General features: G+C 40.1%; 1 protein-coding gene across 1 annotated transcript in view; it reads right to left on the bottom strand.

The window, feature by feature from the left end:
• MARCHF10 (membrane associated ring-CH-type finger 10) overlaps positions 1-13435 on the bottom strand; it is a 69833-nt gene that overhangs the window by 14051 nt on the left and 42347 nt on the right. Inside the window, exons 6-8 of the mRNA XM_032805482.2 lie at positions 7780-9163; positions 4715-4881; positions 1470-1579 (exon numbers count right to left, since the gene is read on the bottom strand). Coding sequence (XP_032661373.1) covers positions 1470-1579; positions 4715-4881; positions 7780-9163 — 1661 coding nt within the window. The remainder of the gene's footprint in view (positions 1-1469; positions 1580-4714; positions 4882-7779; positions 9164-13435) is intronic.

The following is a 13435-nucleotide window of genomic DNA, read 5'->3' as shown; positions in this document are numbered from 1 at the left end:
CCAAGCCATGATCTCCTCTGCGCTTTCAATGGGTATCTACAGACAATCTCATTCTAAGTGAACCTTTATATTCATATACATTTTACAGCACAATGGCAAATCAATCAGCTAGAAAATAGTCTGGTGGTATTACTTCTGGTCAAAGCATGCTGGGAAATCATTTACTTCTTTATAACTAAATAAGTCCTAGAGCGATGCAGATGGGGAAATATACACTGTTTACTGCAAATAATTTTGAGAAATACAATCTGGTAGAAGTGGCTATCTTCTACGAATCAGTGGGAAAAACTCTGGCACGCTGCAGTATTTATTTAGATTTCTAAAAATACTAAATAGCATATCTATCCATATGCTTTAGGTGCTTTTGGCATAACTAGAATACATCACAAATAATACTTAAAAGTACATCAATACAAACAGATATAAATCACAACCAGCAAGCAAGTGCTCCCATCACCTTAATTCCCCGTCTCTCCAACAATTCTTCATCCTTACAATTCAACCCATTTTCAAATGCCTAGGAAAAGAGATGAGCTTTGCAGTATGTCCTTAAATGTGTAAATTTGATGTGTTGAATCATCAAACTGTACCCAATATAGGTACAGCCTGTAATTCTGTAAAACACTCAAGTTTGAAAAAGGGTGTGTGTGCTTATCACTTTAGTCTGTTTATGGTTCAGCGTGATTATTCCAGTGTATAGAGACCTTGCTATTTGACAATATGCTTTCTTTCACATATTTTGCCACTCCCCCACCAGCATGACCTACTCTGTCATTCCTGTCTCCCTTTATGAACAACATTTATCTTGTTTCTGAACAAGCTGACCCCATCACCATCTTATACTAAAGTATTAGCACTCCATGCTTGAAATATTTTTCTTCTGGAAAATTAAGCTATTCTTTGGCAGGCATAAAGCTAAAAAATACTAAATCTATTGTGATGCTAGGTTTCTTTTCTTACAGCTCTCAATATCTCTGTATCTTACTCCTGCATTTTTCTGTTTAAAATACATTTATTTAACTTGTTTCACAAATAACACTTTAATATTAAAAATGGGATGATGTTCAATTCCTTGAATCTTCTGTTTGTGTATTTTTTAAATTGTAAGATGCTGCAGAGGAGAAGTAACCTTGGCTAGTCTCCCCCTCAAGAGGCTTGCACACTGCAATGTCATCTCTACCTAGCAAACAAGAATGTTATTCCCCACCTCCAAATGTGATTACAAACTTCCTTCACTCAAAGCCTCATGATACTGGGCAGTTTTGTGAAATGAACTGTGATTATTATTCTCAGACTCTTATTACTCAGGGGCTTTTTTATATTTCTTTAAATCACCGTAAAGAAGCATATCTCTTCCTTGCAGTTTAGCTGGCCTCAGTGCATGATGGCAGATCATTACATGCACAGAGTACTGCAAGCTAGCAGTAGCAAAATAGGATTACAGTCTTTATTCGGAGTCAGTTTCTTACCAGAGACTGTTGGTGATTTCTGTAATAGTCATTCACATCAAAATCATCCAGATCAGCTATCAGGCTCTGCTTACACAGTTCACAGGTTTTCACTGCCCCCAGCTCAGCACCTGAAATTAAATGAGGAATTAAATACTGAACTTGTAAGTCCATATTGAGCACAGTGTCTCTGAATATTACAAAATCACTGCTACGTTGAACCTTTATTTTTAAGCCATTATTTTACTCAAAGTTGCTAGCTTTGACTCTAAATTCCATTGAATTCTATTCTAATCATACCCATTATTATGTAAGCTTTGCATAATGGTTTTAAATACTAGCTGTATTGTCTATTACACTCCATGTGATGTATAAGAGTTTACAAAACTGTAACTGATATGGGTTACAAATGCAGGAGTTATGAGATGCATACTTGATCAATATGGTTTATTTGACATAGAAAAGTAATATTTATGTCCATTTGTTTGAAACAAATGTAAGTTCAATTAATGTAAGTGGCCATTCAGGGCCAGATTTCCAAGGCATCAGCATCCACAATGAGGACCAGATTTTCTGATGAGTTCAGTTCCCAAATAAAAGCTAGATTCTCAAAAGTCCTCTGCTCCCATTGTGACACTAATGGCCAGATTTTCAAAAGAGTTCAGCAACCAACATGCACCCAGTGTGCTGAGATCTTTGGGAAATCTGGCTTTTTAGTCCAGTGCCTAAATGGAAGCTCAGCTTGTCTGAAAATCTCACCCTAACTATATGGGCCTGGCCCTTAGGGACCAACTCACTCAAGACTGACAGTATGATGTGAAAGACTCTTTTTTTTTTTCCTCTTGCTTGTTACCTATAAATGTATGTTATATTGTAGAAAAATAAACAATAACAGAGTCCAAGACAGATTTTGGTTTTTTCCCCTTGTAAACTGAAGAGTCAAAAAGCAGAGTTCAAAATGGTGAGTCATATCTAACTCAGAGGGTCAGTTCTCTTTCTGGCAGGCCATTTCATCAGAGAAATCTTTGTATCGAGCCCTCTCTTATCAACACCCAGCGCTTGCGTCTCCAAATCCTTAATTCCACAAAACACTAGAAGTCTGCTTGTAGTCCAGGCACCACATTTGAAAAACAACAATTCCAGATAACCAGTAACACACTTCTATTTGTATTTGTTTTAAATATTTTGGGCTTCTTCCCACTGAAGTCTGCAGGAATTTTGCCACTGACTGCAGTGGAAATGAGACTGGACACTCTGGCTATACTCTCTTTGACTACATAGTGAGACCTATACTTTCTGAAACAGAATTTCATTCACTGAACTGGTGGGGATAGTGGGGTGGAATTTTCCTGTACCTTCTTCTCTTTTTCATAAGTCCCAAGTAAAATATAACAGTAGCATCCACACATCAAGACTTTACACACAAGGCCTGGTCAATACCAACCAAATAAAGGCCCAGTGTGCTGCCTAGTATTTTCACTGGATGTCTTTCCTCCCCTTCCAGCCCTCCCCCCACCAACAAAGAAGGGAACAATCGGTTTCAGTGCCATTTTATGGTGGAAAGCAACTGGGACACATCACAGTAAAGAGGAGGAAATTAATAAAATCCGTTTAAAAAAAACAAAACAAAAAACCCTCAAGCAAATTTTCACCCCAAATGGAAGAAATACTAGAGACTCCATGAAATCCTCTTGGGACTTTGCTATTGCCATTGATTTTTTGTGTGGAAGACAGTCATATATTGTGCTGACAGGTGCCTGTACAAAACTCTAAGTTAGAACAATGGGTTCCAATTGCTTTTGGGCCCACTGTATTATATTTCATACGTGGTTAGTATTGTTTAAAAGCATGTGGCCTTCTATAAACTTTTCTTGGGTATTGAAAATGAGCTAAGGTTATTACAGATACTCGGATCAGGGTCTCACCCTAAAGCCAGACACCTTAAAAAAAAATAAAAATCCTTTGCTGACCAGAATTCCCATTTCTGCCTATCCAAACACATAGCTAGTCAAATACCAAATGGATTTCCGCTATGCCCTCCCAACTCTCTCTCCCCTTGCTAGTGTTCTTTCTCACTCTGGCTCCCAAGCTGGCTGGCTGAACTCTCCCTGAACCCAGGGCAGGATCTAGGGAAGATGAGGGAAGTAGCTCACTCCCCGGATACGGGGGTCAGTCAGGAATTTGAATAAGGATTAAGAATCTGCATTTAACTGCTACATTCTCTGCTGATGAAGAGTAAAACAAGGCTGGTGTGGGTGCCTGTCTTCTTGAATCTAAGAAAAGAATTTTTGACGCAAATCTAAACAGTAAGTTCTCACACATATGGAATTAAGTGAAAAACTTGCTTATTGTTATCTCTGGAGGCTGAGACCTGATCCTCTCCTTCATTGCTAGCTGCTAAATTGCAGTAATAGACAACTAAAACACATACATGTATGCTCAATATTCCTTTTCCATGCAAGCAATGGCTTAATTGATGTGTAATTTCAAACATAAGGGGCAGTGGTTTACAAGAGAATCTTTGCATTAAAATTTGGTCCATATTATGGAAAACTTTGCAAAACCCTCTTTGCAATTCACATTTCTAGCACAATAACATTTTTGATCTTCATTGAGGACACGAATAGAAATAGAATACCTGGAATGTTTCAATGTAGTATTAGTATGTATTGACCAAGTTGGGGGATGAAGACGAGGAAAGCTTGCACAGCAATAATTTGCTAGCCATTACTTTCATAAGCACTAAAATTCATCCTATGCAGGTTCCTTCTCCCTCTATTTCAATATTTAAAAAAAACATATTTATCTCACTTTATAGATTTGTCATTCAACATGTTCCCTTTCCTCCCCATTAATTAGTCTTAATGTGAAGTTTATGGATCCTACACAATTTGATGTTCACATGATACCACTGGTAATGTGTAAATCCCTCAGTGTTTGATATATATTTTGGCTTATTTTAAACGGTAAACTCTGGAGATTTAGAATTTTAGTTGTACTCATCTGTTGATTTAATGGCCAGGAGTCTAAGAAAGGCCATCAAATATTTGAAGTTATTTGACCTAATTTTTGCATTGTGGAAAAAAACTGATATGTTGACAAACCTATGGGATAAATTCATCCCTGGTGTAACTCCACTGATATCACCTGGTATAGCTCCACTTATGTCAGGGAGTGATTCCAAAGGTGAATTTGGCTCTCATATGATGAGGTTTCTTAAATTACTGACATGCTGTTGCACTTGTACTCTCTTCTCACATTCCTACCTGATTTTATCTTAGCTTTCAGCCACGTTTTTAGACATTCCTGATGAACAAACTGTAAGGTTCCTATGCACCCACATGGTTCTACCAGTGGATTGGTTAAAGAGCCCCCAGCAATCTGACATATCCGACACTGGTCTCCTTCCTCTTCTGAGTCTTCTGCTAGTAGACTAAAGACACAATAAAACAAATCAGAAGTGTTCTTTCACCAAACTCTACAGTCCAACATTAGACTTAATTTATATTTTAATTAACATGTTTTGGATGGGGGGTTAAAGAGGCTTTCCTAAACATCTTTCAGTACATGTCAGTGATCTGAACAAATAATATCCAAATAATATCACTTGGCTATGGGCTATTTCCTGGTGCTTGTAGAATATCTAGAGGATCTGTGTCAGGGATCTTTATTCAGGACAGCTGATTAGCGATTGGACAGTTTTTAAGACAGTAGGAGAAGCTTCTATCCCCAGGACTCCCCCTTCCTTCCTAGCCTGGCCTTCCAACATGACTCCTCTTCCTCTGCTAGGGTGACCAGACAGCAAATATGAAAAATCAGGAAGGGGTGGGGAGTAATAGGAGCCTATATAAGAAAAAGACCCAAAAATCAGGATTGTCCCTATAAAATCGGTACATCTGGTCACTCTACCCTCTGCTGCTAGTTTTCTAGCAATCCCCAGGGCTAAGAGCTTGCCGGGGGACAGCAGATGGTATTAGGAAGTCAAGTGGGTGCATGAAAGTGGCAGAGCTGATATCTGGGGCTGGTAGCTGCAAGGAGGTGGGTGAAAAAGCCAGAGTCTGTTACAACCTAGTTGGTGTTTTCTGGAAAGGGGATGGCGGGGGTGGGAAGAAGCGGACATGTTGGGCAGGAGTGAGGAAAGAAAGGGGTAGGGGTCTGAGAATGAAACAGAGCTCTTGTTGGAGATGGGGGTAGAGAGGAGGAGATGAGTTTATTCCTCTCTAGTCATTTTTTCAGTGCAGCATACATAAGGTTTGCATGTCTGTAGTATTCTAAGGGTTAACACCCTTTGAAATAAAGCATCTTTGTTCTTTTAAGGGTCCAGTTTACATTCTGGTACTACTCTATGACTCAGAGCTATGTCACTTCTGTTAAGTGCCAAAACTGAATATGTGGCCAGTTGGTTTATGTTCTGGGGAAGTGAAGAGATGGGATGGAGAGGCATATTTTCATGAAAACATCTTTGTTCTTAATTGTTGAAACAACTGCTTGAGAAAAAGAGCAGCTTGCTGATTACAGTCAGCAGCAGGAAACCCAGAGTTGACCAATATGCCTTTATCAGAAAGTCTTTTCAGTCAAAGAAATTACAGTTTTAGGGAAGAAAGTGAAGAAACTGGGTCAGCTGACATGTTTTTAGAACAGACAATCCTCTTAACTTCCTTAGCATCTGTACGGATGGCTTCTTTTTATCTATATTCCTTCCATAACCAAAACCTTGGTCGAAAAGAGATTAAGGATGTCTATGATACCCTAAAAAGCAAGACAATAATAAGCTGAGCTACATCTTAACTGTATCCTAATGCCCACACAGCACACTTCCACTGACAGTGACAGACTCCAGATCATCCAAAGGAATTTACTTCTGCCTTCAACTGATAAAGAAACGTACTGCAAAGAATACATTCATCTCCTTCACAGTATTACACAAACCTTAATTACAACATTAGCAAATATTCAGGGTTGACACAAGGTAAGTGTCGTATTTTAGTGGGAGAACCATCAGGATGCAACCTATGTTTTGCTGTAGTAAAATGGCAGTTACCTTCCACAGCCTGTGTTCCACTGGAAACAAGAAGTACTCACATTTTTCCTAGTGGGGCACGTGTGTATATGTGCGCGCACATGCCCTACTAAAACTGATGGCATAAGCAGCTTCAGTGCCATTGTAAGTTATGAAAAATGGCAAGCATTTGAGTATGGGAAAATTGTAACTATAATGGGCAATATGAGGGATGGGGGAGGGAGGGAAAGGGGTTACTATCTGATTCTTCACCTGTGTACACAAAGGTAGCTGGCAATGAGTTTTTAACCATATGGAAATTTTGAAAGCTTATAAAATCCAGCCATTTATTACCAAAGGGGATCTAAAAAGGTCAAACACTGGGCAACCTTAATCTAAACAAACACAGCGCTCTCCCCAGATTCTCCATTTAGCTCTAGAACAGCATGTTACTGTGAAATCATGGATGTGTGACCTGTATAATTATACTGTTTTGAGTACGCTAAGTATCATTAAAATTGGGGTATGCAACTGCCATCCTTCATTTAAGATAGCTGTAAGAAACAGTCCGATCCTTTTATGGAACAATAAGTCTCCACCCCAAACAGAAGTGCACGGAGCTGCCCAGGGCTGGCACTTCCATTTAGGTGACCTAGGTAATCGCCTAGGGCGCCAGGATTATTGGGGGGTGGCATTTTGCCGGGGGGGCGGCAGGCGGCTCCGGTTGACCTGCCGCAGGCGTGCCTGCGGAGGGTCCGCTGCTCCCGCGGCTCCGGTGGACCTGCCACAGGTGTTCCTGGGGAGGGTCCGCTGGTCCCGTGGCTCTGGTGGAATGGGCGGCGAAATGGCGAAATGGCCGTGCGCCTAGGGCGCCAAAAACACCGGCACCGGTCCTGGTGCTGCCCAAAACACATGCACAAGCACGTGTGAGGTTGCTCGGGAATCTGAACTAATTGGGTGGCGGGGGGGTTTCCCAGGGACTGTTTTAGCAGAGTGCTGTGTGTATGTGAGAGAGAGAGGCAGGAGAAACCCCATAGAAGAGGAAGAAAGCCAGATGCAGCCTGAACAAGCACAGAGTATGGCCCTGAGAAAAACCTATAGAAAAAGCTTTTAGGCTGAATGCTGGCTGAATGGACTTAGAGCTGTGAACAAAGAAAATATCGCCAGTTGTTTCCTTCTGTGTTCAGGGAAACACGACTTTGGAAATAAAAAGGATTTCTTCAAAGATACCTGCCTTCATCATCAATTTCTCCTCCCAATGGAAACAACCCACAGGGCCTCAAACTTTGGCTAATTGCTCATGTCAAAAAGGTAATGATACATATGTCTCACCTCTCCTGCAGTTTCTTAAGCTTCTCTGGGTCTGCATGTTTGTTTATTTCCTTTGCACTTGTGGTATCACAGGCTGCAATGCTCCTCACAGCACTACTTTCATTTTGTAAATCAGACACTGCCAGCAAAGCAAGTGGTAATTGATCATGTAATGTGCCAGCCATGTGAAGGTGGGCTGTGAAATTTGTTTGAAACAAAGATGGGCTGGAAGAATCTATAGATAAAAAAGAACTATGTGAATTTACTAAGTTCTCTTCATCATATAAGGCAGCATTTGCAGATGTACTCTTTAAACCATTATCTATACTATCATCCAGTAGGCTATTATCTTCAGGTGTACTGACTATAGGTGGTGAAGATTCATAACCTTCTGTAGCAGAAAAAGAATCTCTACTTCTTATAGGAGACAAAGGTCTACGAACATTAAACCTTGAACTTCCATCCAAATCCAATTCTTGAGATGATACAGTTGTTGAGATCTCAGCTCTATGTGCAGATTGTATTAATGATCTTGAAGTATTATATGCAGAATACAATAATGGTCTATGAACGGTTGACCTTGCAGAAGTAAGGAGATCAGTATAACGCCTCTGATTGCTTTCATAGGCTTGCAATTCTCTGTTATAAATATTAACGATAGGCCTAACTGTAGAGCTAATGTTATTAAGAGTCTCAGCAATAGGTGCGCTGCCTGGTCTGCTTTCAGCTTGTGAGCTTCTTGAACTAAATAATGGAGTTTCATTTTCATTTTTATTGCAATCAGCACCTTCAGAAGAATTCCCATCTGGAGTGTAAGACCTTCCATAGTCCCTAAAGTTTCTTTGCCTTAATGAAGACTGTTCAACAGTTGTGTCCATTATATTGTGTTGTCTTAATGGTTGATGAGAAGATTCCACACTCCTTGATGAAATGCTTCTATCATCTCCAGTTTCTTCAGAGTTACATTGTTCATCTTGTGCCAAGGATGTTCCACTAAATTTGCTAATTTGTTCTAGAGGAGTAGGAGAATGATTTAGATTGAAAGAAAGGAATTCCTTCTCTAGTATATCATCATCTTTAGTATCATTTTCTTCACAGGACTCTTCCATGTTTAAGCAAAGCATAGAATAAAAGTTTTCATCTCTAAACCTCAAAGGGGCCATTTTAGTGAGTATAAAAGATGGACCATGTGACTCATTTGAGATAAAGGAAGCATGAGCTCCTTGCAAGGTAGATGCAGATGACAGAGTTGGAGACTGCTGAGTCTGTGGAAGGACACTTCCTATTTTGCTATCTTTGTCAAGACCTTTACGATCGAGATTTAGCTTAGAAGACTGGATTACATTCCTTCTCTCTTGAGATCTCTTCTTGTTCATGAGCGTAGTTTCATTTGTCACTCCAAGATCTGCCGTGAAAACAAAATCAACTTTCAGCATTTGATCCTTGTTGTTTCTAGTGCCTAACACACGCTCTAAGTGGCTATTTCTTACCACTGCTGTTCTGGTATCGATGTTATGACACGTTCAGTTACAGGTAACTGCAGTTCTAGTGCATTTTAACACAATTAGTAGACTTTATTCATAAACTCTTCTAGGGTTCAGACAAGAAATCAATATTACTTTGCTATCTGGACACCTGTAAGACCATATAAAGGAAATTCATAAATCATGCTAAATGGTGCACTGGCACGTCTAGAGATCCAATTAACACGTCTGCTTCTCAGCATAAATACTGTCCCACCTACTACTGGCATTCCATGTGTAGTTCCAGAAGGAACTGCCCTTTTGTGATCAACAGAAATTATCACAATGTTCTAGATTTTTTTCTGTTCAAAATTTACAGTAATAATTATTTGAAAATAACATCATAGCTCCTCTAAGGCTTTCAAAGCTCTTCACATATTGAGTAGGTATTATCCATGTTTTATAAATGGAAAAAGTGATACACAGAGGTGAAATGATATGCCCAAAGTCACACAGCTTATCAGCAGTAGATATGCAAACTGACTCTTGCTCTCCAGATTCCCAGTCACCCATTCTAACCACCAAATAATGCTCCTTCCCATGTGATTCGTACTGTTGGCGAAAGGGGTCAGAATGACATCCCTGAAATCCTCCGTGCCCGTTAGTCACTGTATCACAGAGCATCACCCTCCTGTAGGGAGTGAAGAATAGTTCTTTCTCCAAGAAACCGTCTAATTCTTGGTTTCTAAGTGCAACATAAAATGCCACTTGTGGTCACAGCAATTGTTTCTAACATGGATGCCTAGAAACAGGACTGAGACATACTGATTTCACAAAGACCACTGAGCAGCAATAAATCACTTTTAGTCACCATTAACCTAGCATGAAGGAGAATCAAGGACCAAGATTTGAAAAAGATTTCTGTTGTACCCTGTCCTCCATTGCAGTATCCAAAATAGCCATTTTAGTTTAGCTAGAGGAGGGCAGACCATCAGTCATAATGGGAAAGCATCCTTTGTCAAAACTTTCCAAGTATGAATAAAAATGAGTAAGAAAATGGAACTACACCTCTACCTCGATATAATGCTGTCCTTGGGAACCAAAAAATCTTACCGCGTTATAGGTGAAACCGTGTTATATTGAACCTGCTCTGATCCACCGGAGTGCACAGCCCCGCCTTCCCGGAGCACTGCTTTACCATGTTATATCCAAATTCTTGTTATATCGGGTGGCGTTATATCGAGGTAGCGGTGTAGATTCTGTCTCTATTGTAACATCTTCTGACATTACATGAGTGTGTTAGGGAATAAGCAAAGAACAGCTATTAAGGGCATTGTCTAATAAAAGTGCATAGACTTACCACCGCTTTCTCTCTCTAAATTACAAGCAACTTCTTTCTGGGAAGTGCTCCTACAATTCCCATTGACTTTAACAGGAGAACACAGATGCATCCAAGGCAGGGTTTAGTCCTATATTTCTTGGTTTGGAAAGAATTTTCCATTTCATCCATGACCACACACTTTTTATTTTTTATCGCAGTACACAGTATCGACTCAGGAAGAGTTATTGCTTTTAGAGGAGGAAAAACAGATTGTGTTCACCTTAGACTTTTCACAAATCACTAGGCTGTATCTGCCTCTTCTTATCATGTTATTCTAAAATTAAGAAGAATAACATGGTAAGAAGAGGTGATACAAAGCCCATGATGGGCAAAATTCAGATATCCTATTATAAAGGTGTGGTGTTAATGAAATTGTTTAATTAAACTGACCTAACAGTGAGAGAAGAAGGAGCAAGGGGGGGAGAGAGGCTAGGTCTACAAACAGGACTGCGCTAATAGCTCCTGAATTCTAATGAGAGAGAAGCTGTGAGAGTGACTTCTTCTGGGGCTTTGGTCAAGTCACTTAAGTCAACATTTTCAAAAAAAAACCTTATTTTGGATGTCTCCATTTTTGAGCGCTCAGCTACAGACATCTATGGACTGATTTTCAGAGTTGATAAGCATGAGTAGCTACCATTGACATCAACTATAAAAAAACCAAAACAACTAAGGCATATAAAATTAGTGCACGTCTGACAATGTGACCATTAACATATCTGCCTTGTGTTTACCCAATTTCCTATGGCTAGGGAGTTGAGGATTAATCACCTTAAAAATTTTAAGCACTTTGATAAGCACTAAAGATACATTCTACTATATATTTTACATTTTTTTTAAGTCTCTTTGGAATATGACTTTTCTACAGATCACCAGATAATAAACCTAGGATATTTATATGTTTGAATGTTAACAGTCAATTCTCTGACTTTTTACGGAACAGATATTCTTTATTACATATAGTAACTATTTAAAGTGTTAAAATGTGTAATATACAGTACAGAATAAACGCTGCTCGAGTGGGTCGTTTCCCATAAGGACAGCAAGATGAGTGCGTGACTCCACAGATGATGTTGACAGGAGGGCTTTGGTCTTCCTCAGCTATGGGATGTTCCAGGAAAGAGGACTGCTGGGAAGTATTGGGGGCCCCCCTGACTAAGAAGGAGAACAGCATCTTCACATACAACTCACCAACATATCGAGTAGAGCACTGCAACCTGGCCTGAACCACCACCTCCTCTTGCCCATGGGGTTGGTGCAGTAGTGGCTTTGTGCCCCGCTCTTGCCAGCTGCTGCCACCTTGCCCCATTGTGTGTGCTGTAGAATGCCTATACTGAGACGTCACGGTGCCTCTCGTGCTGCAGCACACACATCACACCAGGGGGTAGTGGCTATCATTAGGGCATGTAGCTGCTGCTGAGCCAAGCCGATTCCATAGGCAGGAGGAAACGTTGGTGCTGACTCAGGAGAGAGAGGACGGGACGGGCTGGAAAATGACTCAGTTTTCTCAGGCTTGGGTCAGTTGGGTTTCAGACTGGGTTGGGTTTAAAAAGTAGGCTCAAATAGACCTCTAGTAGTGAGCAGAGCCTTAAATTGGGTTCAAAGGGGATAGCTGACAAAAGCCCTTAAGTAGGTTTAAAAATGGGGACTTTAACAGAGAGTTAAATGTTGGGGGTAGCAAGGAATAGAAAATTACAATAGTCATAGACACAGCAAGAGGGATAACAGTGGAAGAATCTGTTCAACATCTTACATATTTATAGACAAAAGCAAGTAGTATGGGGAATGAACAGGAGGAACTGGAAGTAATACTACATAAACTAAATTATGACTTAATTGGCATCACAGAGACTTGGTGGGATAAATCTCATTACTGTAATGTTGGTAACTGAGGGGCATAGCTTGTTCAGGAAGGACAGGCAGGGACAAAGAGAAGCGGTGGTGCATTATATATCAAGAATACAAATACTTTAGGGGAAAATAAAAAAAAGGGGGGTGGGCAGGGACAATGTCATAGTAAGGAACTGTTATAGACCACTAAATCAGAGGGTGGATGAGGCATTTCAAGAACAAATAATGGAAATATACCAACATAAGATGGGGTAGCAGTGAGGAACTTTAACTACCCAGCCATCTGTTGGAAAAGTAATATGGCAAAATATAAAATGTCCGTTAAGTTCTTTCAATGTATTGGTGACAACTTCTTGTTTCAAAAGGCAGCAGAAGTAACCAGGGGGACAGCCATTTTAAACTTGATTCTGACCAAGAGAAAGGATCTCATTGCGAATCTGAAGGTTGAAGGCAATTTTGGTTGAAAGGGATCATGAAATGATAGATTTCATAATTCTAAGAAAAGGAAGGAATTAAGCAGCAGATAAGGATAACAGACCTCAAACAAGCAGACATTAACAAACTCAAAGAATTGGTCGGTAAGGACCCATGGAAAGAAAATCTAAAGAAGTGGTTCCCGAAGTGGAGTTTGTGAACCCTTGGGAGTTCATGAAATATATCAGGGAGTTCTCAGAAAAAAATCTATAATGGCAGACAGAGCTGTCCCTAGGGACCCTGGGCATGGGGGCCAGCAGCCCAAGCCCCGTGACCATGACTTCCTGGCAGAACACAAACTTTGGTTGAATCAGTACACTAAAACCAATATAATCGCACACCCAAAAGGACTTTGCACAACATTCAGGCAATACTTTCTAGCTATGCCAGGCAATAATGACTGGATTCACAACCCCTTTGATGATGCTACTTTCTCAACGCAGATATTGAGCACTGAGGAAAAAGAGAAATTGATTGATATCTCCTGTGATTATGAACTGAAAAGGAGTTT

This window comes from Chelonoidis abingdonii, chromosome 21 (assembly GCF_003597395.2).
Source record: "Chelonoidis abingdonii isolate Lonesome George chromosome 21, CheloAbing_2.0, whole genome shotgun sequence".
Taxonomy (NCBI): Eukaryota; Metazoa; Chordata; order Testudines; family Testudinidae; genus Chelonoidis; species Chelonoidis abingdonii.
Note: the sequence above shows the minus strand (reverse complement) of the source record. Positions and strands in the feature narration are given on the sequence as shown.